This window comes from Phalacrocorax aristotelis, chromosome 7 (genome assembly GCF_949628215.1).
Source record: "Phalacrocorax aristotelis chromosome 7, bGulAri2.1, whole genome shotgun sequence".
NCBI classification, from domain to species: Eukaryota; Metazoa; Chordata; class Aves; order Suliformes; family Phalacrocoracidae; genus Phalacrocorax; species Phalacrocorax aristotelis.
Genome location: NC_134282.1, coordinates 53,745,256 through 53,770,342, shown reverse-complemented (window position 1 = coordinate 53,770,342; position 25,087 = coordinate 53,745,256). Strand labels below are relative to the sequence as shown.

The 25,087-nt window shown below is 42.5% G+C and overlaps 1 protein-coding gene across 6 annotated transcripts in view; it reads right to left on the bottom strand.

Moving 5' to 3' along the window:
* The window catches only part of MAP2K5 (mitogen-activated protein kinase kinase 5), a 143,143-nt gene that overhangs the window by 13,805 nt on the left and 104,251 nt on the right, over nucleotides 1–25,087 (bottom strand). For all 6 annotated transcript variants that reach the window (XM_075100775.1, XM_075100778.1, XM_075100776.1 and 3 more), the window contains 2 exons: nucleotides 14,761–14,822; nucleotides 12,373–12,418 (listed from right to left, as the gene is read on the bottom strand). In XM_075100775.1, the coding sequence (XP_074956876.1) occupies nucleotides 12,373–12,418; nucleotides 14,761–14,822 (108 nt within the window). The remainder of the gene's footprint in view (nucleotides 1–12,372; nucleotides 12,419–14,760; nucleotides 14,823–25,087) is intronic.

Genomic DNA, 25,087 nt, shown 5'->3' with positions numbered 1-25,087 from the left:
GAGGGCACATACTCGAGGGGAAATTCTCACCCATTCACATGTTTAATGGGAACACAAGTCAGACCTCCAACAGGACAAATACAAACCTGGGCTCTGGAGCTGCACTCTCTTTCCAGGATGCCTGGAAACACAAAGTGCCGAGTAACCCAAACTACCCCAGACCGACCCCATGTCCCCCTCTGGAGACCTCAGCACGTATAAGATTTCATCACTTTACCACTGCCTCCAGTAGGGGAGGATTTTACATCTAGAGCTCCTGCCTCCAAGGACAAGTCAAACTAAATGCTGTTCTAATTATCTGTGCTAGCTATCCACAAGGCCGATTTCTGCTCCCACAGCCAGGAATAGCAGTGAGGAATCCTCAGGCCAATACTCTATTGCCGACTCCCAAAACATTGTTAATTCACAGGCACAGAAGGTGTCAGAGGCCCCCCCAGGGGTTGCTCCGTGCAGCAGGCTTCCCACCATCGCTCACTTCTACGGCTTGAGTGGGGTAAAAAATCGGAAGACTTCAAACGCTCACATTGATCCATGGAGGCACAGAATATACACACGGGTGAAAAGAGCCTGCAAGACACTATTTGAGTGTGATCTGGCTGCTGCAGCTCATTTTACTTTTGCAGTTTTAGGATGTGATTTGAACATGGGACGTAGCCCCTTAAAGAAAAGGGCGAGTGCTTGAAACGCTTGAAACAGCCGTGACCAGGAGGCTTAGCGTGCGTGTCTAGAAAGCGAGCCCCCAGCCTCCCAAAGCTCCAGCAAGGTCAACCCTGGCTTTGAGAGACACTCTCCTCCAGAAATGAAGCTTCCTTGTCTCTCCCATGCGGCACCTGCAGCAATAGGACCACATACATCAAATCACAGCAAGTTTAAGCATAAAGTACCAGCTTTTGCTATGTACTTGCATGGCTGTGCTTGATCTGGGACCGAGTGTTTACCGGCCCAGTTCTCTCCCCCAGATCCTATCCTCAGAATAGGGACTATTCAGGGCAAGGACTGTCTCTCGCTGTGCTTGGTGAGGAATTCAGCGTCCCTGAGAGCCTGTTCTCGGCTGGCTGCTAGAGTGAAATCTCCCAGCGCACAGGCCAAAGACACAGTGCTTCAACAGATCCGCAGGAGCCCGCAAAGCTGCGGGCAGCACAGGCAGGCTGAGGGCACAGGGACGCCAAGAGTCAGAAGACAAAAGCACCCAGAAGATAATGTGTTCACAGAACTTCCCACCCCCACAAGGACATCACCTGTAGCTTCCGCCAGCTCAGAGAGCAGAAAGGACCAATTTGCCTAGAGAATGGCGAGGGTAGCAAAGAGGGCCAGAAAGCCGCATCGATCGGCGGCGTTTTCTGGGCGGGGACAAGAACACATCCATAAGCAAAATCAAGTATCATTAGTCTCCTTGAAGTTTCTGCTCTCTCTCCTCATTCCTTATTTGCGCAGCTAACAGCACAGCCCCAGCCTGCTAAACGCTTCCGCGCAGAGTGTCGGGAAGTGGTGAGTTTTGTTTGTTGCGTGGTCTCCCTAACATACACTGTAATTAAAATGTTGATTACTAAACAGTTTAAATATATGACAGACAATGCAGTTAAAGCCTACAGTTAGGTCAATATGTGATTTAGATTTGCCATTTAAAAACTCTCATTTAAATTTTGCATACATTAATCACTACCATACTTCAATGTTCTGATATCCACCTGACTACACTATTAAAATAAAACTTGCTGCCCCAGGGAAATCCTACTTATTCTTAATTGTTTCGAGGCTTTGATGGGCTTTTAATCTAAGATTAATTTATGCAATTTTAAATAACTCTTCTTATGATTAATAAGCTTGAAAATTAAAAGGAGTCTAAAGCAATTATAATGAGCATTTGGTCATAACCTCATTAGGAGAAGGAGTGAAGGATACAGTTCTGGAATTCTTTCAAGACTACAATTTAAGGTTACTTTCAGAGGAGTCAAACATAGTTCTTGAAATTGCAAAGGCAGATTAGCCTAGGTCAGTGTTAGAACTATGGCTATCTAGATTAGCACACTAATGATTTTATCCCTCTGGTGATATTTCAGATAGTGAAAGGATGATGCAAAATGTATCAAGCAAAGATAAATGGATAACACTACTAAGCGGTGAAGCGTTGGAGCTGTATTTCTTCTTTATCCCTTTTGTTTTTGAGAAAGATTCCTTTTGTGGTCTTTTTGTTTTTGCATTTTATCTAGTTGTAGATTAACGGTTACCAATGCACTGTTATTTTTATATGATAAAGTTGATTGCAAATGATTTTCAGCTGATGTAGTAGTTTTGTTGAGGCACCGAAATTCTGCTGCAATTTACAGAATTTGTCTTTAAGTAATGGCAGACTCCAAGCATAACGGTTGGACCGGGAGGAAAAACAGCTTAACTTAAACCTGAAAACCTTAATCTGAAGAGGAACTGCCCACACATCACACCTGAATTTCCACTTTTAAACAGCAGTACAGATCCTTCCATTATGATTAAACCCCTTTTTTCCACCTTCTTTTGAAGCTCTGGGCATTGGCCATAGCCCAAGGATGTGCTGGTGGTCCTGAAAACAGTCCTGGGAGACCTCGTGTGCACTTAGCTGGTGTGTCCAGGCTGGCAAATCATCATCAGACTCGGAGTCACGAGGGAATTTTTTTTTCAGGTCAGATTAGCAGGAATCAGCGCAGCTCCTCTGACTTCCGTAGCATGGACCTGACCTCAAACAACTCAATCCCCCCCTATTGCAGGACCCCCGGGTGCGCGTGGGGGGGGTACGTGGATGGGTCTGATTTTTGCTGTTCTCTTTCTGTGGCATATACTAGTCTTAAATTTACTACAGAGTTTTGGTTTTGGCTGTGGCACAGAGGAGTCTATTTGCCCATCTGCAGATCATTCTTTCCACAGCAGTTCTGCTTTTGATATTTGCTGTTAAACCGATAACTGTGCTTGGCATGCCTCTTGATGCTTAGCTAACAAAAGACGCTAACTCCCATCAAAGGTTGGTTTTTTTTTTTTGTGTGATGACTCTTAAAAAAAACTAAGGCAACCGAAATACAATTGGAGCGTGCTTTTACAAGTGCCGCTGAGGTTAAGAAGAGCTGCAGAAGAGGAACAGAGAGAGTGGCCCAAGGCTGATAAGAGTATGTCAACATTAGCAAGCTGTCGACAACAGAAGCAGATCCGCAGAGTGAAACGGTTGGTGCAGTGTTTCAGGGATGGAAGAGGTTTTACTTTTGACCAGCTCTGGTCTGGTCTGCGGACACAACGCCCATTAGTAGCTGGAGCTCATTAGGTGTGTGCCTGGAGCACATCTTCTGGTTTGGTTTCATTTGAAATCGATTCAATTCATGAGCTTCAAGACCTGTCTGTGATGAGAATGAAAGAGTGGTAGCTCTGGAACAGCAGGAGATTCACACCAAAGAGGCACACCTGACCTGAACTCTAATGTTAATGTAGATGCACCTGCAGAAGTGTCTTCAGCTCATGCCCCACCATGGGCACAAGACGGGTCTCAGTGACACCAAACAGAGCTAGTCAGACATTAAAAGCTGATGTAGGTTTTCCTTCAGAGTCTAAGAGTTCCCCTAGACTGGGAAAGAAGGGTGGAAAAACCAGTTGTTATTTCCAAGTTTTGAGAAACTGGTTTCTACTGACAGGGGAAACAAACAAACAAAAAAAGTCACTGAGCTGGGGTAAATGGAAATAATCTCCTAAATGTTTTTCACCCAAATCTTGGGAGTGAAAAATGCCACGTGCATACACACATGCGCACACACACACATAACTACAATGAACAAAACAAAAAAAAAAAAACAGAAAATGATCTGGCTGCAAGCAAAAAGGGAGAATGAAACAGCCTGCACCTCGCTAGCGTTTCCATGATGAAGTTTCTGCAAATGAACAAGTTGTTTTTAAAAGTACTGCGTCCTATCGTGTTGCATTACGTGCCTACACACCGCCCGCATCTAGTGCAAAATAACATCCCACATTTGCCAGGTTTAGTAAAGGGACTAAATAAAGCAAGTATTAAATGAACAAGCATGAACATACTGTCCAATCTGTCTCAGGAGCAGAAGAAGCACAGGTATGAAACGACATCCGAAAAAATGTGCGGAGCCCTGCTGAAAACACAGAAAAGGTGGCAAAATATATACCACCACTAGTTGGCTCGGAATTAAAAAAAAAATTTCCTTTGAATGTCTCACAAGGTCACTGAACAAACGACCAAGGCCACGAAAACCATTTCCATTCTCAGACTTGTATTTTAATGCCACCGTTTCCTACCGGGAGCCTTTCCCCGGTGGAAACCCGGCCTCACTCCAGCCGTGCAGGCAGACGCCGGCGGAGCCGTCCCGATTTACACCAGCCGAGCGTTTACCCCAGCATCTCCCATTAAATCCGAACAGGCAGATGCACATTTATGGGACAATGAACTTTTCCACGGCTGCGGCTCATCGTGCTTTGCTATTACGGCCTTAATAAACCTGCGCATTCCCGTGCTGCAGCAGCTGCCTTGGGTGGGAGCGCGAGCAGCCGGCTCTGGAGGAGAGGCCGCAGCTTAAAAAAAAAAAATAAAAAAATCATGTTTAATTTAAAAATTAGAAACTGGAGCAGGCTGTGAGCACAGAGGTTGATTGAAACAAAATTTAAATTCCTGTCAAGCCCATTTAAACACAGGGGCCCTTCATAGACAATTAGCTGCTCCCTGTGAATGCTGAATAAACTCGGGCCTGGTCACTGTTAGAAGAGAGCAGGCCTACTGTGAGGAGCTGGAAAAAAATTAACTAAAATCAGGCTGTATGAAATATTTAGCCTCCCAGTTTATCACAGGGGTTTGGAAGTGTAAACAAGACAAAAATCGATTCCTCGGTGCCCTCCAATCAATCCCCCAAAATGGTTAGGGCATCTGTTTCTGCTAAATTTTGTTTACTCTGGCAGATTTGCCTTAATTGCAGTTGTTTATCTCCCATTGTCCCCGGGGCCCTAATCTCCCGATTACTAATACTTAACACTCATTTCACATCTAAAGCTACTTCTAATCCTCAACAGGTTTCTGGGGCTCTTAAAATTATTGAAACGGCAGAGACGGGAGATGCAACCTCTTTGTGAAAGGCACATTTTCTTATCTACTACCAGCTGGGTCCAATCATCACCAGGGATGGCTGCAACAAAGGTGCTAAAAGGCTCTTTCACAGGCACTGCTGCTCCGCTGGGGATTCAGCGGATAAAAAAGAGCTTTGATGGGAAAAGGGAAAAAAAAAAAAAAACACCAAAAAACCCCCCCTGAACAAGAGGGCTATAACAGTCCAGCCAAATAAAGTTACTGTCATAATCAAATGCTGTCAATCACAATGAAAATCCAATTAAAAATCTTTCAGTGTGGCCCTCTTAAGTAGAAAAATGTCCCCTATTTATATGCATTTTTGTCAACCGCACAAATTAGAAAGTAGTATTAATTGATTTTTTACTACTTTAGGCCCTGATCCTCCAGCTGAATTTCCGCGGATGCAAGAATCAACCGGCACAAATCTGATTAAGGGATTTGAGGCATAATGCACACAGGTCACTAAGAAGCCGTATCTGTATCTCCTGCTTTATACTCCACTTATTCATAGGCAATTATTGCTCTTATTTAATACTGCAGGAGCGTCTTGAGGTGCTAGTCAGAATACAGACCCAGAAGTAGCTGGTACTACACAAATGCCAGCAATTTTAATCCATGGAGTGCATCTGAATCAATTTAAAATTCCAGTTTTATTATACCCATAAATATTGTACATAGTTTTCAACAGTTGCCTGTTAGAGCAAATTCCTTGATGAATTTGGAATGAACAGAAAAGACAATATTCTGGGAATTGAAGATACGGCTCTTATTTTGGAACTGTTAACAGATTTTTGTTTGATTTTTAAAATAAATATGTAGGGAAGACGGCTGAGACACAAATATCAACAAGACAAGGGCACAACTTCTCAGTGTATCACAATTGAAAGATTTGCAGTTTTGCTACCAAAATGAGTGAGATGTAAATATTTGTCGCTGTGTCTGGAGAACTACAGAACAACCAGAAGTGCCAAGTGAAACATTTGCTCAAATTAAACTGCAAAGCCCAGGAGACTCAAGTAACCAAAAATATTAACTGTATCACTCTAAGCCTTTGCCAATTTGCTTTTGTCCAATTTCCTTAGATTTTCATACTTCCTCGAGCCAACTCAAGTTATTTCTTTTCACATTTCACTGGAAAGTTCTAGTATAACGTGCGGCTTTAGGGCATGTTAGAAAGAGAAAGTCAGATGTCCCCATTTTCTGTAAAAAGTCAGTGGTCGCACGAGCAATGGGTCTGCAGAAGACAGTGAGTTTAACACCTTAAAACTCTGATGTTCCCAAGTTAACCTTGTCACAATCTTAGTCTTCTGTAATTGCTGGATTTAGTGACACCGATATAATGTATTTCTCCATTTCGATAGCTGATTTCTCAAGTGACAAAGAAGAACAAATCAAACCCCTAAGGACAGAGACTATTTTTTTCCCCTTTTTAAAGAGAGGGGGAATGGTCCATAACCCCCCTTTCCCCATTTCAGATGAGCAACACAGCCACCCGAAAGAATACATATTTTTTTCTCCAACTCTTGAGCTGCCCTGAGCAAGGAAGATGAGGAACACGCAGTAACAAGCGCATCCTGAGCCCTAGTGTGAAATCCTGGCATTAACGAAGTCAAGATACATTTTGACATTGCCTCCAATGTATCCCGGATTTGATCCAGATCCCCTTGTCCACTGTATGTCTCAACTGATAGACTGCAGAGAGAGTTTAATACTTATCATATTTTACAGCAGCTAAAATACTTGTCTCTGTGCTTTTTTTTTCCTTGGGAAATCAGGAGAGAGCCCTTTCCTTCACATCTGGCATGTGTTTTGGTGTCTGTCAGAATTTCCGCTTGTCGTGGGGTGAATAACCAGGATCACTGTGACAGAGGAGAGTCTAAATGTTTGCAAACAAAGCTATCCATCACAGGTTCATGCACAGACACTTTTATGCTGGACAAATCATTGCTGATATGGGATCCTGCACCGGCTCAGGGAAAAAAAACCCAGTGCTCGTAAGTAGCCAAAGAAGGAAAATTCTTCACTCACTGTGATCCAGCAATGATGCATAAACATCTAGATAGATGCAGAAGGAAAACATTTATCTGTAAAGCTGTCTTCAAAAGAGTTACAGGATGTGTTTGTGAAATGCAAAGTGCCGACAGCCCTCTCTGGTCTTTCTCAAAAGTTAACACCATCAGAACCCCAACCTGTACAGCCATCTCAGCTACTCGGCCGCGATGCCACTGCTATAATGCAAAAGCCAAATTAGCTGCTGGGCGAAATCCCTCTTATTGACAAACGTAAAGTGGCGGCATTTTATTGGCTTTATTCTGAAGGTTTATACGAAAATCCCGGTGGGATTATGCTGATCCTCCATTTGTTTGTTTAAACCATAAAAGTATTTCCTAAGAGCTACAAATAATGGTTTAACACAAGGAGGTGCAAACAAGTGTAGCTCTACCTGGTACGACGTGCTACTGTCCAGACCCTCTAGAATACAGCTACTTAAAAGCTTCACATTTTTAATTTCCTATACTTGTTGGAGATGGGGGAACAGCCAGCCAGAATCCATTTTTGAGAGTCTGTAGTATCTTGAGACATATCTTAACACATTTAAATATACAAACAAATGATCTATCTGAAAAAATGCCCATTGTAGCTAATAAGATCGGGGTGCCTGGTCTAAACGCCATTCCTGACACGGAGAGAGGGATTCCTGAATGCACAGGAATGGGAAATTGCAAAATTGCACTAGGCATTAAAATAATAAAAAAACCCCAACAAACCAAAAACAAACCGAAAGAAGAACATGTTTTTCGGCAGGTCCGTGGTTTTGAAACAGAAGATGCACAATTTATCATACCATCTTCTAAATTAATACAACACCAACATAAAAAGCATCAGTAATTCACATTTGAAAAAAAAGGAGCAAAGCTAGAAGTTGCCTTTAAAATTTGGAGACTTGAGCAAAAATTAGAAGATCTGTGCAAAAATAATCCAGTGCAGAAGCTGACTATATCCTTGGTCAAAAGCACTGCCTCTCCCTGCCTATTGCTTTCCTTGAGAAATCCAAGCAGCATCTTAAAGACTGTACTTTTATGCATCCATGGGAAAGCGTAAAGGAATAACTGCTACATGCTCGGCTTTTGGTATTTCAAATACAATTTCTTTAAGTAAACGGCTTTCGTTTAAATAGCCATATGTAGCAATGCAGAGTTCAATGCTGTACCAACAAAAAACTCAACAAGAGACTTCAACAATTCTGCTGGCTTTCTGAAAAGCGCATACGATCTGCAAAATAAAAGGCCAAGCTTCCAGCTAAAGAAGAGATTTTAAACAATTACCAAAGCAGGATAGTGATATCATAAAGGCAATTTCTGCGCTAGCTTGTTTTCTGAAACTCTCTTTGCCTCTGAACAGCTAGAACAGATAATAACTATTAGTAAATCAAACTCCTGCAATATCCAGCTGTGTCTCACACATTTACATACAGATAGAATGGGTATATGTTTTTAATATGTATGCGATACGTACTTTTACCACAGCTGAAGTGCATGCTACAAAGGAGGAGGAGAATGGGAATGGAATCAGCATGAGATAATAAAGTGGCCTAGATAAAGTATTAGCCAGCGATTGATCTCAAACAGGGGATGTTGCTTCTCTCTGACCTGATTACTTACTATGCATAGATTCCATTAAATAGAGCTTAGAATGGAAAGCTTCTGAAAAATACCGTAAATACAGTCAGATCTACAGCTTCCTGAGCCAAACCAGCCTGCGGATGCCTACCCATACACGCGGCACAAGCGGGAGCTTAAACCTTACCCGTACGGCCACACCACACTCAGTAAACACACACCTATGCACTTCCCTGGGAGCCAGGCTTGTGATGCCAGAAAACGCCACATTTTAAATGAAAACGGGAGGATCACGGAGGTGGGGGAAATAAATCTTTGTACAGAAAACTTGTTGAGTTTTTCCTTTTCTTGGTTGAAGGGGGGAGTAGGGAGACGGAGGAATAGGCTAAGATGTCGTGCCGTCTTCCCTGGTGCTGAAACAAGAGTACGTTCAATTTAATTGACTGTATGCCTTTCGCTTCTTAAGAGGGAACAAACTGGAGACAAAAGAGCAGACGCTATCAGCACAAGGTTCAGAATAACCACCGGTGAATTATAAAGATTGTTCCTCTCCCTGGATGGACAATTTTCCCATTGCTTGGTGAAATCACTGGTTTTCACTCCTGTGGAACAAGTCTGGTGATTTGAAATACTTTGAAACAATTAAATTGTTGATTACGTGTACCCAGAGAAACCGATGTTATATCCTGTGTTGTGGGTGGGTATACGGAAGAAAGGGCATAGCGACCGAGGGCAAATATGGGGACCTGATTTATACCAGCTGTGAGGGAAATCCGGTGTTCGCTTGCGCAAGAATATCTATGGTACTAGAAAGCCTGACTTTATTCAGGAATTTCATACAGCCTTGGCTTTAGCCCTATCTTCTGACAAAACGTGCATAGTGACTTCTATAAAAAAAGGGCTTCCTAACATGATAGACAGGGTAAATCCATCCCTGATGTAACCCCGTGACTTCGCCAGAGTTGCCAATCTGGCACTCCAGGTATTGTTAGTCGGCTCTTGAAATGCATTTAACAATTCACTGATTATCAGGAGAGTAGAAAAAGATTGATGTTCTGCTCCCTTCATTTTGCTTTCAGTCTTTAATTATACTAAATTGGTTACAAAATAGTGACTTCCAGTACGGTTGATGTCCATAGGGGAGAACGCCTGCACTCGGCTGTTTTGTCTGAAGCTAACGATGATTATGTGTTACACCTTTCATCCCTGCTGGTACATTTTTGCTAAATAAAAAAAACCCCCAACCCAATGAACAAGGTGAAATCCTGCGCTCGTTTAAAGCAACGGTAAGCTGACCTTGACAAGTCCACGATTTCACTGATAGCGTCTGCCTCACTCTACCCACTCAGGTCGTTCACATGGAGATATCCATCAGATATCTAACAGCGGTTTCAGAAAGGGATGACGCGGAATTAGAAAGGCTATTGCGGTCAACAATTCTAGAATTCAGAGGATATTTAACAGCTTTTGCTCTGGCCCTGTTTTCCAACAAAGTACGGTACCTACACGTACGTGTATGTATGTACAGATATGCTCGTGTGTACGTAGATATATTAAGTGTGTGCACATATATATGGTAATGTATAAGGAGTTTTATAAATAAAGTGCTCGTTGACAAGACCGGGTAAGTGCAAGACCGTAACGGGCCCGACGGGCGAGCAGCTACTGAGCTAATAGTGAGTCTGTTACAGAAAAGCACAGGGTGCTCTGAGCCCATCGGCTGGAGGAAGGAATTTAGGGCAGCTTATGAGGGTCAGCCGCATCACAGGCAAGGACTGGGTCACTTATTTCAGCAGCAGCCTACCCCATGCTTTAGTACTTGCTGTTGCAAATTCATTTATAATTGAATAGGAAGTAGCGTGAGGGGAAAAAATGCATTAAACAAAAGATTTTGTTTAAAAAGTAGGAAGGCTTTTTTTTCTTCTTCTTCCTGAGCCGCTATAATTTTAAAATTATTTCACAAAATACCTCCTTAAAAGGGGACTAGCACACTCCAGGGCATGTAGTTGTAAAGATAAATCTGTGCACTTCCCTGGTACTGCAGGCACTCACCCTTTGGCCTCGTTTTTATGACTCTACACCCTGGAGTGGTGTTATTGCTTACAAACATACATATATACTTATGGGGGTATGTGCGATCTGCAGATGTTTTATTTATAAGTGGCAGGCCTATTGCATCACTGAAACATGCATTTACAAACAGATATAGGTTTTATGAAACCCTATTCCGTTGTTTTAATAGCTAAGCTATCCAGCCATAGCATAATAGTGCACAAGGTAAATGTGTCTACATCTCTAGAACCTGTTCCAAGTTTTCTCAGATGTGACTAACTGCAAGAATTTTCCAACCATCAAAAGTTAATAAAAAAGACAAAATAAGGCGGCGGAAGCCTTTCCTACGAGACACACACCACCGCAAAGTGGAGGGGCTCTGATGAACTTTAAGGCCTCATTTTACCAAGGTATTTAAGCAGGTGTCTAACTTCAGACGTAGATCTATTGAAGTTAATATCCTTAAAATTAGATTCACAGTTAAATACTTTATTAACCAGGATCTAAACTGAGACTAGCCTGGATTGTGAGGTATCTGCCCTAGGGCGTCTTCAGAGATTAGCCTTTAACTAGAGAATAGCTGCAATAGAAACACTTGCTTATTCTACTTGCAGTTCGCAGCATGTAGCAAGAAATGAAATGATGCAAACACGTCCTTGTTAAAATCTGCTAAAATTATTCCTAGATATTTAATGCACAGAAAATAAATTATGATGATTTTACATAAACCTCCAAGTCACAGGAAACATAGCATATACATAAAAGTAATGAAACATTTAAAAATCAAAGGTATTTGATGCGAGTCAGAGGGGACTACAACTCATCTACAACACAAGTTACTGTAAATAGTCATAATAATTGCTTGATATAGTAATTTTCTGGCTGCCTAAAACCAGTCAAAACAGCACTCTGCACTCAACACACCGCCACAAGGGACCAGCGTGAGAGCAGGTACCCTCTTCCTGCCTTACCGAAAAAAATGACAATTGCAAGCAAAAGAAGTGGTCTCTGAGCTCAGATTCCACCACGGAGAGCCCTTCTATGGACAAACCAAAGCTACATATTACCTCAGTCTTCTGTAGCCAATCTAATTCCATTTTACATGAATAGAAGTGACAACAGTAGCTCCTGCATTTCATGAAAAACGCACTTTTTTGACCATATCCTCTGTTTTCGATCTTCAGATTTCGAAAGGTTAAGACTGGCAAATGACGACAAAGAGTGACCTACATTAAGCTGTAATCCCCAGACACACCGACTGAAAAAAATGTGTATTAAGCATCAAAAGGGTTTTGACTGAAACTCGATACTGGCTGTGAAAGTTCTGTATTAACTCCCCAAACCACAAGTGAAGCTTTGGCCACGACGAGGGTAAGAGCAGAACGCCCGTTAATCCAGCGGAATCGTAATTCCAACCTTTGGCTTGTGTGCTCTCTCTAAGTACCTAATTGCTACACAAGCCAGAAAGAGTTTGGATTTGAATTTGCACGTACTGAAAAATGCAGGAAAAAAAATTGGATATATACACGAACGCTTCTATATACGTGAATAAAAAGTATCCACAGACAAATACATACTGAGGGGCTCCAAACTTTCACTTACCATTAAATCTTCAGGTGCTGGCCTTTCCTTTGGTTGCTTTTTCATGCTATGTGTCATAAAACAAAATGTTGATATATAAACAACTGCTCATTTATTCTACTTGCTTAAATATTGAAGATACCCTCTTTCAACACAGAGCAAAGAATTTCTATGCATTTCTTAACTTTATCAGGTGCCGATGGAAGACAGGGTTCCACCAGTGGCCAAGACATTAATGGATTTCTTCCTCCCCTCCCATCCCTCCTCCCTGATGGGAAGTAGTGGTGTACCCTGTTTGTAACCGTGCGAGTGTGTAAGTACAGAGACCATGGAAAACCAGGCAGCTCAGAAGGCAGGGTAAATTGATTCTCCTTTTGCTGGGGATTATTACGTAGCTCGACACAAAGTATTATACAAACAGGTGGGAAATTTAACTCTAACACCAAACAGCTTCAGGAGAGCGCACAATACCCTGGGGTTCCTACCTTAATTTTTTCACATTTATTTCCATTACACTGCAGGGTGATAGTTCATTACACAGCATTAACCTGTTTATAAGATCATGTTTCTCATCCAAATAGTCCTAGTTTTCTGTGCAACAGGTGCAATTAGCTATTGAAGGCTGTGCTTAGCTGCATGAAGGAACACAATAACATGGCACAGAGGTGACCATCAGGAGCTGCCTACTGACTAATTGGATTACATCCAAACAGCCCGTGTTTATGGCGTAATTGGCATAAAGTCATAAAACCTGATACGCCGTTCACTCGACATCTCTAATACTTATTAGGAATTGATTGCTGAGACAGTGTATAGTTTCTTCTTATTTGCTTTTTTTAAGCGGTAGTGCCTCGCACGGAACGGTTCAGCCAATATAACACCATATCTAAAATACTAGGTGACCTGTGCCATAAACCGGGGGTATCAACGACATAATTTACCTTCCCTACAAATAACTACAAGCACCTCAAATAACGCAGGCATTAGCAAGTAATGCAAGCTGTCTGACGAGTGGGTTGGTAGCAGTTCTAATCTGACAGTCCAAAGTAGCTGCGTCCCCAGGGAAAACAAGGCTATTAGCCACCATCAGTTATGCTTCAGTTTGACATCTGTGGAAATTTTAACACAGGTTATCCCTCCCTCTGCCTCAGCGAGAATTTTTTTAAAACGGTCTGTCATCAATTTTTTGCAGGGATCAAAAGCACAGACCTGCACGCACATTAGTTGCGCTGCAGAATCCTCCAAACAGCGGTGCTCTCTGTAAACTGAAACTATTGAAAACGGAGGCCCACGTTACACAAACTTTAATTATTTAGCTACTTTAATTAACCGATAATCAGACGGCTTCTTGTGTCTGCGTGGTTACGCGCCACGTCAGTCCTGAGAGGCGCTTTCTCCCACCTTACGTATTCAAAATTCCATTTCATTTAGACGACTTTCGCTGCAGTGGCCCTGGCATACGGCAGAGACCCTGCAAGCGCTGCGAAGCCCGACCTATAGACCAGCGTGGGGCCGAGGGCTTCGGGCGCCTTGTTTTCGCTGAGGACGCGCCCCCGAAGCAGGACTGCCTCTCGGCGGCACACGCTGAGATGGCTCCATCTGATTTAGCACAGCTGAGCATCCAGCCCTGGAAGTGCATCATGTGTGCAGAAGGGATGCTTCTCCCTCAAACACATCGTATTTGTGCAAAATTCAAGCTTGTTTCTTCCGCCCCCCCTTTTTTTTTTGGGGGGGAGGGAATGGGGACACATGGACACATGGGCATGATGAGACAGTTAAAAAAAAAATTTTCCTTTCACTTTGTTTCTTTAGGATAGCTTACCCTCAATATTTTTATTCTCTAGTCACTCAATAACTGTATTCTTTAGTCTACGAATTCCTCCTCTCCCCAATTCTCCTTTAATTTACAAGGTTTTCAATGAACTATTCAGTTTTAAGGAAGGAAAATATACCCAGTGGTGTGTTTTAAAATACGGCTCTCAGTAAAAATTACTTACTGAAAAGCCAGCGAATTAATCAAGGCTGCTTGCCTTTCTAAATATTGAGGCAATTTTATAAGTAATATTTTAAAAAGCCCTGAATAATGATATTATACACACGAGTCTTTGTGGCCCCTTTACCCCCAGATGAATTCCTAGGAGTCTCGGCGCACAAGACTGCACCCACATTCAGGGCAGGTTTATTAAAACAGGAAAAACCCTTGTAAGTACTTTTACGACCCTTTGTGTAAATAACGTTTACATAATTTAAACAGTTTGCTTAGCTTTGCTGCCCCATCTGCCCAAGGCCCCCAAGTCCCTCTTCTCTCAGAAAGGATGCAAGGAAAGCCATAAGGTCTCGCAGAGCTGCAGAGTTAATGGCATGTATCATTTACATTGAGGGCATGGCATGTTTGCAAACTGAGCTTACCATTGAGTGATGAAGTGTACAAATGGCTCAGAGAACTCCCCGGCTGGAAGGACCGGCGATTCCTGGGATTGGATTGAAACAAGAAGCAGAGTCAGAAGGAGAGAAGATAATTTTTTTTAGAAGGAGAGTAATATAACAGCGACGACAAAACAGAAAAAAAAAAAAAGGGAAAAAAACCAAGGAAGCGACTAAGCCCCCTTTTCACACAGAGAATTTGAGGGAGAAAGGTACAAATTCTTCTGAGAATGTGTTATAAAACACTGAATTTCAACTAATGAGTATTACACAATGGGTAAAAACATGTGGAAAGACACTGAAGGGAGGTGAAAAAAGGACAATGATAGCCACAGGGTAAAAAGGAAGGTAGGGAAAGTGTAAATGAGAAATTAATGATTATTTAAGTAACACACAAATGGTCTTGTAATTAACAAAGAGCTGTGAAATTATTCTTGTGTTGACCTTTGTTTCTTTCACTGCATTTGCTATTTATTTACACTCATGTTTATTTACACTTATTCATTTTAGAGGCTGTCCTCATATGCTGTCTCTTCCAAATTTAAAAGGCGAAAGAATTTTTAAGAGGAAAGAAATGCAGGATTTACCAATATAGTGAAAATAACCCCCCAGTATTTACAAAAGGGGGGGGAAAAAAATTAAGAGCAGAAGGAAAAAAAAATTACAAACAGGGAACAAACAACATCACCATTTGCAAAGAAGGGCTTTACGAATTTAGGAGTTTTTCCAAGAATGACAGAGAGCTCCACTGTGTTTATAGTGTAACAGCTCAGGATGTAATGAAATTACACTGCAGAGTACTTTAACAGTGTCATCTCATTAGACCTACAGTTGGAACAAGAGAGCCACATAAAACAGGCAGCTGCAAATGACTCCATTCTCATCTATTCTCATTTGCTATTAAAAATACCTTTCGGCGGCTTTTTTCCTCCCTGACATCCCTACACAAAGTACCCTGCAAAGTATGATACATGCACCTATTTAAATTAACAAAGGAATGACTTATTTTAATCTCACTGTGCTTTGGAGTGCTTTGGCCATTTGGATGAGCAATATATCATTACATACAACCTTCCAGCGCTGCAGGCAAGAAACTCAGAGCGTGCAGCATTTGGTGGGAGCCAAACAATTTCTCTAGCACACAACTGTGTCAAATGCATGCATGTATTCATTATTGAGAATGCGAGGAAATAGCTTTGATGTAGTGGAAAAAAGAAGATGATAAAAGCACCTCTGCAATGTGTGTGCCATTATCAATGGTGGCAGATAGACACAACTGCAGAGCCTCCTATGTGATTAGTAAATATACATATAATTGCTGTGGCCAATTATCAGAAAAATGAGATCGGTAATTACAAGACAGAAAATTAACTAGAACTCTTATTAAGGCTTTGTTTCCAATTCAAACAATTGGAAACTGCTGGAAAATACAATTAAATCAAAAGTAACTGAAGAGTAAAAGGAGAAGCCAAAATTGCTTTACAATTTTCAAAGACTTCCATTAAGTACAAGGAGTGTTTGATATAACATGCCCAAATTCGCTTTGAACTTAGACCGGGCGAGGGAGAGGTTATTGTTTCTAAACTTATAAATGACATCAATATAGGAAGGTTTCCACTGGAGAGTGGAAGGAACATAAGGAAATAAGCAGTGCAATTAAACTTTCTCCACTTCAAAGAACTGCGCTTGAAAATTATTCATATTAACACAGAAAATGCAGAGCAAAATGTCAGGCTTGTTTATACAGCGCGGAACCCAGCAGCTTTTGCCTCCCCCCATCGTTTTCTCTTGTCCAGCAGAGCCTTCCTGGCCTTCCACCTGAAGTGGGAAATGCTCCTTTCCCAGGTGGGACAGCTCTCAGAGCAGCTATGAAATCCTCCGGGCCCATATTACAGATCATTTTGAAAACTACAGGGCAAAGCAATCGGAGCCCCTTTCCCAGGGAACCGGCTCTGCCCAGCAACCTACCCTGGCTGATCAAGCAAAATACAAGCGAGGAGCCTCTCAGAGCCGTGCCGCTAATGGGGCTGCCAGCTCGGACCAGTCTGTGCTGGGACCAGGGCAGGAGCACGGCACTTCACACTAATTTGGTAGGTGACAATTTCTGCCGTCACAAAGAGATGACGGACCCGTAACAGAATGAAACTTCGTTATGAGAAGGGAGGAGAAGCTGATGAACTGCTCTGAAGCCACCAGCGTCTCACTTCGGCTCTCCCACGCGAAGGTGGCGTCAGGGTTCATGCAGGCAAGGGAAGGAGTCGCTCCGTCAGTACTAACGCCATGACCACGCAGCTCCTGTACGGCAGCACTGCCTGAAGACAAGGTGCACCCGCATAAGCATGCAAGAAAATGTCACCTGGACAAAATTGAATGTAAAATGCTATAATTTTGGGGGGGCACATCGTCCTGTACCATGCAGGGATTTCAACCCCATCCATGCCCACTCTCTTCTGCTGTAGACCTGTCAGTCACGGCCATGCCGTGGCTCGTTTGCTCTCAGGAGCTCCGGCAGAGGGGGGTGCGTGTGTGGGGGTGGGTGGAGATGAACACAAACTGGATTTCGGTACGAAAACTAGACGCTTTAATACAGTCTTCCCAAGGATTTTAGACTGGGCACCCACAAATTTATTGGCTATTTGCCTGACAAATTGAAAGCCTTTTGGGAGAGTGCATCAATCTCAAGGAAATACTTGCTGGCGAGTGTGTTTGAGGGCAAAAAGATCAGTGCAGAGAGAAACTTCAACCTCACTCTTCTCCGTATGGCCCAATTGGTACTTTACAGCGCAGGTAAGGTAGGGGAGAAGGAGGCAGGTTTCGCTTCTAGCTGAACCAGGAAAGTACAGACCCTCAACCGCTTCCAAAGGTGAATACTGGAAAGCTGCCTCAAATACTGCATTTTACCTTAGTTAGAAAGAGAAAACATCTACGCAGTATCTGCCCTGGGAAACCAATGACTGAAATATTTCAATTTCTGATATTGTTTGATGCAAGGCCATTCGAGTAGTGGAAAGGTGAGAGTATTTTGTAGTTTGTAGAGCTACTTCTAATGAGAAAAAGCTCTGGTATTGCTACCTCTGTAACCTGAGCAATCAGTGTCCTTGTATTAGGTACAAAGCAAACATTTCCAAAACTACAGAAAGTAAATACATCCTCCATTGAATCCTGAAGTTCCCTGGACTTCGGCTGACACTCAAAGGGATGGGAATATGAGGAAATAAAGCAAAGCTACACGTCTCTACCGAGCCTACGCTGCCTGTGGGATGCAATACAGTCACAGCTGATGTAACCATAGGGAACAGTCCAGCTGCACTCCAACGGCCTGCCTTATTTTACCCACCTGCATGATGAAATCATACTACAGAGGCAAAAAAAAGTAGAAACCCAAGATTTTAAAGGAGTGAGGAATAGGTATACTCACTTTCAACTGGGAAACGGTTAATTTTAATTAAATGCTGTATCTTTTAACCAATAAGATGAAGACCTACATATTGGGGATGCTGCTAAAATGGCTGTAAAGACAGAAACGGTTGTAAGGGTCAGCGTACTGTTGGCCTCTTACATCCCCTGGCAGCTTATTCCCAAGACTAGCTATTTCCCTAAGCATTCAAGCAACACTTCCGTACCCGGGATCTGCTGCAGGAGAAGACAAGATCAACCTCTGATTTCTCAAAACCAGACGAACTGTGCGCACACAGTGAGAATGGGGAAGGGCAATAGGAAAAAAAGTTTGAGTGATGCCTTTGCCTTGTGAATAATGAACAGTTCAAGAAGGTCAACCCATTACAACTGAAACCGTTTAATTATTAATTATGCACAATCTATGAGCAAAAGGACAAGTTCAGAATGTTTAATGTGCGGTAACTCCGACTGGACCCTCTCTTGGCATTTTGTTATTAGCACTTGTCAGCAAGGTGCTCAGGCATAAAGAAAAAAGCACAGCAGCAGAAAATCTGAGCTAGCAGGAGGAGGGAGGGCTTTAAACTTCAAACACTGCTCCTAATATTTAATTTATAGAGTGCCGTGGCTCTGGTATGAACCTTATTGGCTTCGACGGAGCTAGAGGAAGTCGCATTACCTAGATGAAGACCTGAGAATGAGAATACTGAGGCAATCCCTCCAAAAGCCCTCTCTTTTGAAGGGAGTGATAACATCACTATCTATATCTTCTTTTTCTTCACAGGTCTGAACAAAGAGCAAACCACCTAATAGTGTGCCCAGAAGTCAACCAATCCTTTGCAACCTATGCAATAAGAGCTTGTATTACAGGCCCGTGCATTGTCCTCACCTACTTCTCAAACCTGTTATTCAAAATGTCTCCTGATCTGTTTGCTCTCACTAAGCAGAGCAGTAGCAGATATGCTACTGAGGCTTAGGAAATAAATCATGTCCTTCAAGCCCACAAATAAATACAGATACGGCACCTTTCCCCTCTTTTCTGTCCAGCTTGGAAGTTTACCTGGACAAATTCAAGAAGCAAATTCAACAGATACAGCTCTGAGATGCTTATTTGCTTTGGAAACACTGTTATGTCAATGAAATTTGGGAGTAGTTCTTGACTGGCAACATACACCAAAAGCACCCTACACTTTACACACCTTCAGAGGTCTTACCCCAACAGGCAACTTCTTGAGAGTGAAATACTTTCTCAAAGCAACTGAAAGTCTGAGATTTATCACATCCTTTCTGAAGAAAGAGAAAGCCCACAACCTCCCTAGAACAGTAGAATCAGCAAATACAGCTTTCTACCCAAAACCTTTGAGAGGGTGATGCCAAAGCCCCCAGCTGCGCGTTAAGACCAAACCTGTGTTCCTCCCACCTCCCCCTTCGGGGGCCAGCCCGACGGACAGCCACGGTGCGGAACGACAGCAGCCTGCCATCATCACGTCCCCAGAAGAAAGCCAGGCTGCACCACCACACAGGCTCGAAGACGAGCTCAGCTACACTTCGTGGGCAACAGAGGCTGGCATTCCCAGTGCACCTCCACGCTCGGTGCAAATAGCTTTTACTCCCTCTTCTCACCCACTGACTCGCTCTCTGTGAAGGGTTAAATTTTCCCATTCCCCACAGCTACTGCTATTTTGCAGTACACTCTCCTCCGTGCAACCGCTTGTGCAGAAGGAAATGCCATGGTCCTATGGCTCTATGGCCACAAGAGGGAAGTTAGCAGAACTGAGCGAACCAAACTTCAGCTCCTCTCTCCTCTGGGTTTCCCCAGCACACCCTGTCTTTGAAATTATCATCTCCTCTGGGCAGATACTCCTATTCTGCAACTTGTCCGTTGATGCTGAAATGGCAGTATTTAATAAATAATGTGTGTGCTTTACAAAGCATTTCTGGCTTATCGCTTCAGCCTAAAAGATCTCTAGGATTAAAGAATTTTTATGCACTCCAGCCTGCCTTCTACTAAACCTTTCGAAGAATACACCCATTTTTATAGAGTAGCTGCATTTTTACTTTGTGGCCAAATAGTGATTTTATTTTTTTTTTCAGACAAAGTTAAGTTTTAGATGCACCAGAAATGCTGCCAAGTGCAATTACATATAATAAATGCAGTGCAGTTGCTGTTTCAACGAGACCAGCAAATTACAATATCGTACACGTTCAGATTTATTCCTACAAGGACAACTTCCTTGTACATCATTCCTGAAAATAAAAAAAATGAAAAACCCATTTCTGACTTTCTAGCCAATCTACTTCAAAAGCCTTGCACAAACCTAATGGCAGGTGATTTCCTCCAAGTAACTAGTTTGCAGAAGACAGCAATGTCTAGAGGGGGCTCAGAGGCCCAGACTTGAAAGCACTTCTGGATTGTCCCCGTTATACTCCCGCCCCCAGCAGGAAGGTGAAAGATGATTACATCTCCGCACCAGGTCGCTTCTTGCTCTTTTCTTAGTAGCAGATGCCAAATGTGACAAATTATACGCGGGGGCATTTTGGTGTGAAGTTTCGTCTGCCGGGATTGGAGTGTCAGCAGTAAACTCATTTATTTCCAGATCTCTAGCTGGACGGGAACCAAGGTCGAAAGGCCAGTGTTTTATCCACCGAAACACTCAGCCTACCTTTAACACCTCAAGTCATGCGAGAACCAGCTATTCTCGCAGCATCGCTACCTGCTCCCCAAGTTCCTTAAAATATCACGTCTGCGTAACCTACATTTGTACCGAACACATGCAGATGTTTCTGGCTAAATACGTCAGTAGATACTTGGGGCTACGTGGTTGTCACTTCTGCAGCATTTCCGACGGTGGGATATTTTTCAGAGCCCAGAAGAGGGAAGGAAAGGAGTGGAAGAGTGTAATTAACATCAGGAATAATCTAACGCGTATGACGTGACGTTTCCTACCTCTCGCCAAGCTTTGCACTTGGTTAGCGTGGCTCTCTAAAGGGCCGTGCAGAGAAGTGTACAGGTAGCTGGAAAAACAGGTTAATCCTTTAACCGTAACTGTAATTGCTTTCTCTCTAAAACAAACATAAGAATTTTTTCCTCTCATTGCTGGTCTCTTGTCGATCATAAGCTAGCAGAGCACAGCAGTGTTTTGGGTAGATACACACACATACGCACATTTCAAATAGCTAAGGCACAGCAGCATGAAACGTAGCCTCTACCTGTTCACACCGAAGGGACTCAATTGAAAAACCAAACCCATTTATTGTTCCCTTTTTCCTCTGTACACTCCCAATGCATTTTTATTGCTTTTTCATAAAACACTGCTGCAAATAATCAAGCATGACCATTGACATCCACAAGATTGAGTTTTAGGAACCATTAAATGAGCTTGCCCTCTTGGGAAGGTTCTTGCTCAGGTTGGTCTAAAGGTAATTATTCAGCAATTCCTACCTGTGGTTTTACCTTGTTCCTATATAAGTCTCTGAATCTCATACACTAGTAAGGTCACAGTTTCTGTCTCAGTAAAAGTATACCCTAAACCAACTTATCCACGGGACAAATTATGGGGGGTTTGGGTACGCATGCGCACACACGTGTGTATATCCTGAGACCAGCTTCTTCTGCGTGGAAAGTCTTCAGAACTCCAGAAATTTTCAGGATTAAAAAAATAGCTGTTCATACATTTAAGTCAATACATGAGACACTGAAGAGAAATTCCCAAAGAAAAAATAGTGTCTTGTTTTATTCTGAGCCTTTGGAGTTTTCTACTTCATTTGCAGAAATAGCAAAACGTAGCACTGAGGCATAAGGTGAAGAAATTCAGCGCTCGAGAAGCAACGGTCTTCATTGTGTTATTTGATCAAGCTGAACGTCCTGTGAATTTTTAAGGTTGTGCCGTAGCAATAAATAGAGGGATATATTTAACCAGGTGAAAAAAGGAGGGAATAGAAACAACTATACAGGATACAGGTATTAAGCACAAGTTATTTTTTCCATGGGAAAAATCTGAAAATGTATTGACACTGAAATGCTTCATAGCTCAGTGTTAACACTACACTAGCGTTAACTGATGCCGCTGAATGTTTCTAGAGTACGAATTTAAAAAGAAGGGAAAAAAAAAAAAGAGGTCTCTGATTTGTGGAGTTTGTAAAGTCCTTGAGCTAGATTAAACTGCAGTCTTGTGAGACCGAGTAGCTCTGTGGGGGCACTTAACAGAAATGCTCAAGAAACTCATGGAAAGCTTCTCACTACTTACTCATGAAGCTATCAGAGCCAGGATTCATGAGTACAACTAATTAATTTTTCTTTTAGGTTTCTGCCTGACTCATCAAAATAGGCAGGTTTTTCAATGCTGCCTCCTATTTGTAAAAGCTGGATTTGCGCTGGAAGGTCTTCACTCCTCAAGCTTCTGATGAAATTGGAATAATACAGTCATTTAACTAAAACCGATGGACAAAAATCAAGTTCTTTTTCTCCCTAATTCAATACAGTTAAGAAAAAAAAAAGAAGCCAAACCCCACACCTAAGTCACTACTACACTGAGACAAGCTATGGAAATTTTGAAACCAAAATTAATTTATTTGGGGTTATGAAGAAGGAAGGGTTAGAAACCAGAACTGATGCTTAACTACAGAGCTTGTGACCACAACTGCTCCGGTACAGCGAAACCCGGTTTACAGCAACCACCCAAGGGGCTGGCAATAATTGCTTTCCTAGAAGGGATACTCTAACTAAATAAAGGTCAAACAAAATAGCCCTGGAGAGCTTAAGGAAAATTTCAAGGAGTTGCTTAAGTCAGGAGGACTGCCTGCTGGATGCATTCCACAGTGCGAGTTTTGCCTAGCCACCCTTCTCCGGATGCAGAGCAGGTACATCTAAAGCAAAAAACCACGGGATCGAAAAGATGGGAAGCTGACACGCTGAAAAACACAGAGCTGTCGGGCTTGGCCTGCTGGGATCTTCGCAGACAGGCTGCAATCACCTCGGCGTTTTACTAAACGCTGATCTGACTAGCAATCAGGAAAAATGACATTTTTAGAAGGCTTCAGAAATGCTGCTTCTGGAACACAGCTGAAGAAGTAACCAAACAGTAATTTCCTACATAATACATTTTGACAACAAGATAACAGGGAAATGAATAACTACAGGTTGGAAGAATCTGGAAAACAACGCCACTGCTCAGCTGACTGCAAGGAATGCAGAAGTATGCTCTGATCAGAGCTCTGGTTTTCCTGAAAACCTAGCCCCACATTTTACTGCAGAGCCCAGTAACCCACTGCTGACCAAACTGAAAACGTGGAGCACCCCCATTTACCTTTTAAATTGAGAATTTTCTAATGCCTTAAAAGGAAAATGAATAATTTTAATCAAGGCTACAGTTCCCATAATCTCTGTTTGGAAGCGGAATTTGATGAGTGACTCTTGCAAACATCAGCAAAGAGGACACTTAACTGGACCACGTAGGTTACCTGGGAGCTTGAGGGAGATTTGGAGGCTGAGCAGGGAACTGTTAACATTTTTTGTCAGCTAAAACAAACACACAAAAAATCACGGGAGGCACTCTGAGACGGTGAGCAGCAGGAGAGGTTAAAAAGCGTACTAGTTTTACTTGCAAGCTTTAGGTTTCATAGTCAAGCCACTAAGTGAAATCAGGCGGCCTGTATTTCTCCGATGCATCGTTTCTGGGGTCTGTGACACTAAACGTATTATTCTGGGGCTCTGTGGTTTGTGTTTCTAAGCTATCACCTGGAACAGAGCCCGGTCACAAAAACTTTTCTTTTTTAAAAATGCACCTAGCGCTTTTGAAGCCTAATCTCGTTGCCGAGTAGGCTGCACTGTGAATTCTTTGGCTGCACGATCATGAAACACAGGACCACATCTAGGACATCTTCCAAGCCAGGCACTCGCTCCTGCTTCCAGCAGGACTCCATTCTCCTTCCTGTCGGAGTGTTTCTGGAAAGGCTGCACGCACAGCAAGCGATGCATGTCCTTCCCAATAGGGATTCATCTGCACTGCTCAGTGCTTTCCATACAACATTTTGGTGAGTTGGAGACAAACTAAGTTGAGTGCTAGAATATTAAATTACTCTCAGCTCTCAAATAACAGCAGCCTGCCCTTATTGCTGGCTGTGTTGCAGGATGAACTACATTAACAACTCCATCCTCATCTTTGGACCAGAAGCAGGAGTCTTACCATGGTGGGGGATGCCGCTACCATTAGGACTGTTGCTTAAATGAGCGTGTCTTATTTGTAGCTGGATCAGGTTTCACTATAAGTTACCACATGTTAAAAAATAAAGGTCCTGGCAGGCGCGTATCCTATTCACACAATGTTCCTCGCTAATTTTGCTATTAAAAAAATAGTCCCAGAACCAAGGCCATTAAAAGCCCAATAACATAATTTAACCACAAAAAAACCCAAACAACTCAGGGGTAGTTTACTGTGATTTGAGAAGAACCGTGCCCGACATCTTTTTGTTAAATTATCCTGCTTCTCAAATCACTTATTCTGCAGAATTTCTGCAGGTAAATTTAAGCCCTAGAAAACGAACAAACAGACTTTTTAAACTGCCAAAGCGACCTGTTATGTCTCATGTATTTCACTAAGAGTTTAAAACCAGACTCGAAAATCTCACTGCTGCAGAACATCTCACAACTCCCACGGACAGTTTTTATTCCGTAGGGTGGCACCTTACAGTGTTTGAGAAAAGTCCAGGATAGCCAGGTAATACAGATACAACTTCTTAACCAGCTTTGTCATCGATAAATCCTGTGAAATAATGATTATGAATAGTCATCAATAAATCCGATGAATTAATGATTATGAATTAACAAAACATTAACCTTTGGATTCCTGCTCTGTTTTGGTGGAACATGGAGTAGTCCTACAAAACCCAGTGACTCTCAATGTAATAACCAACTATT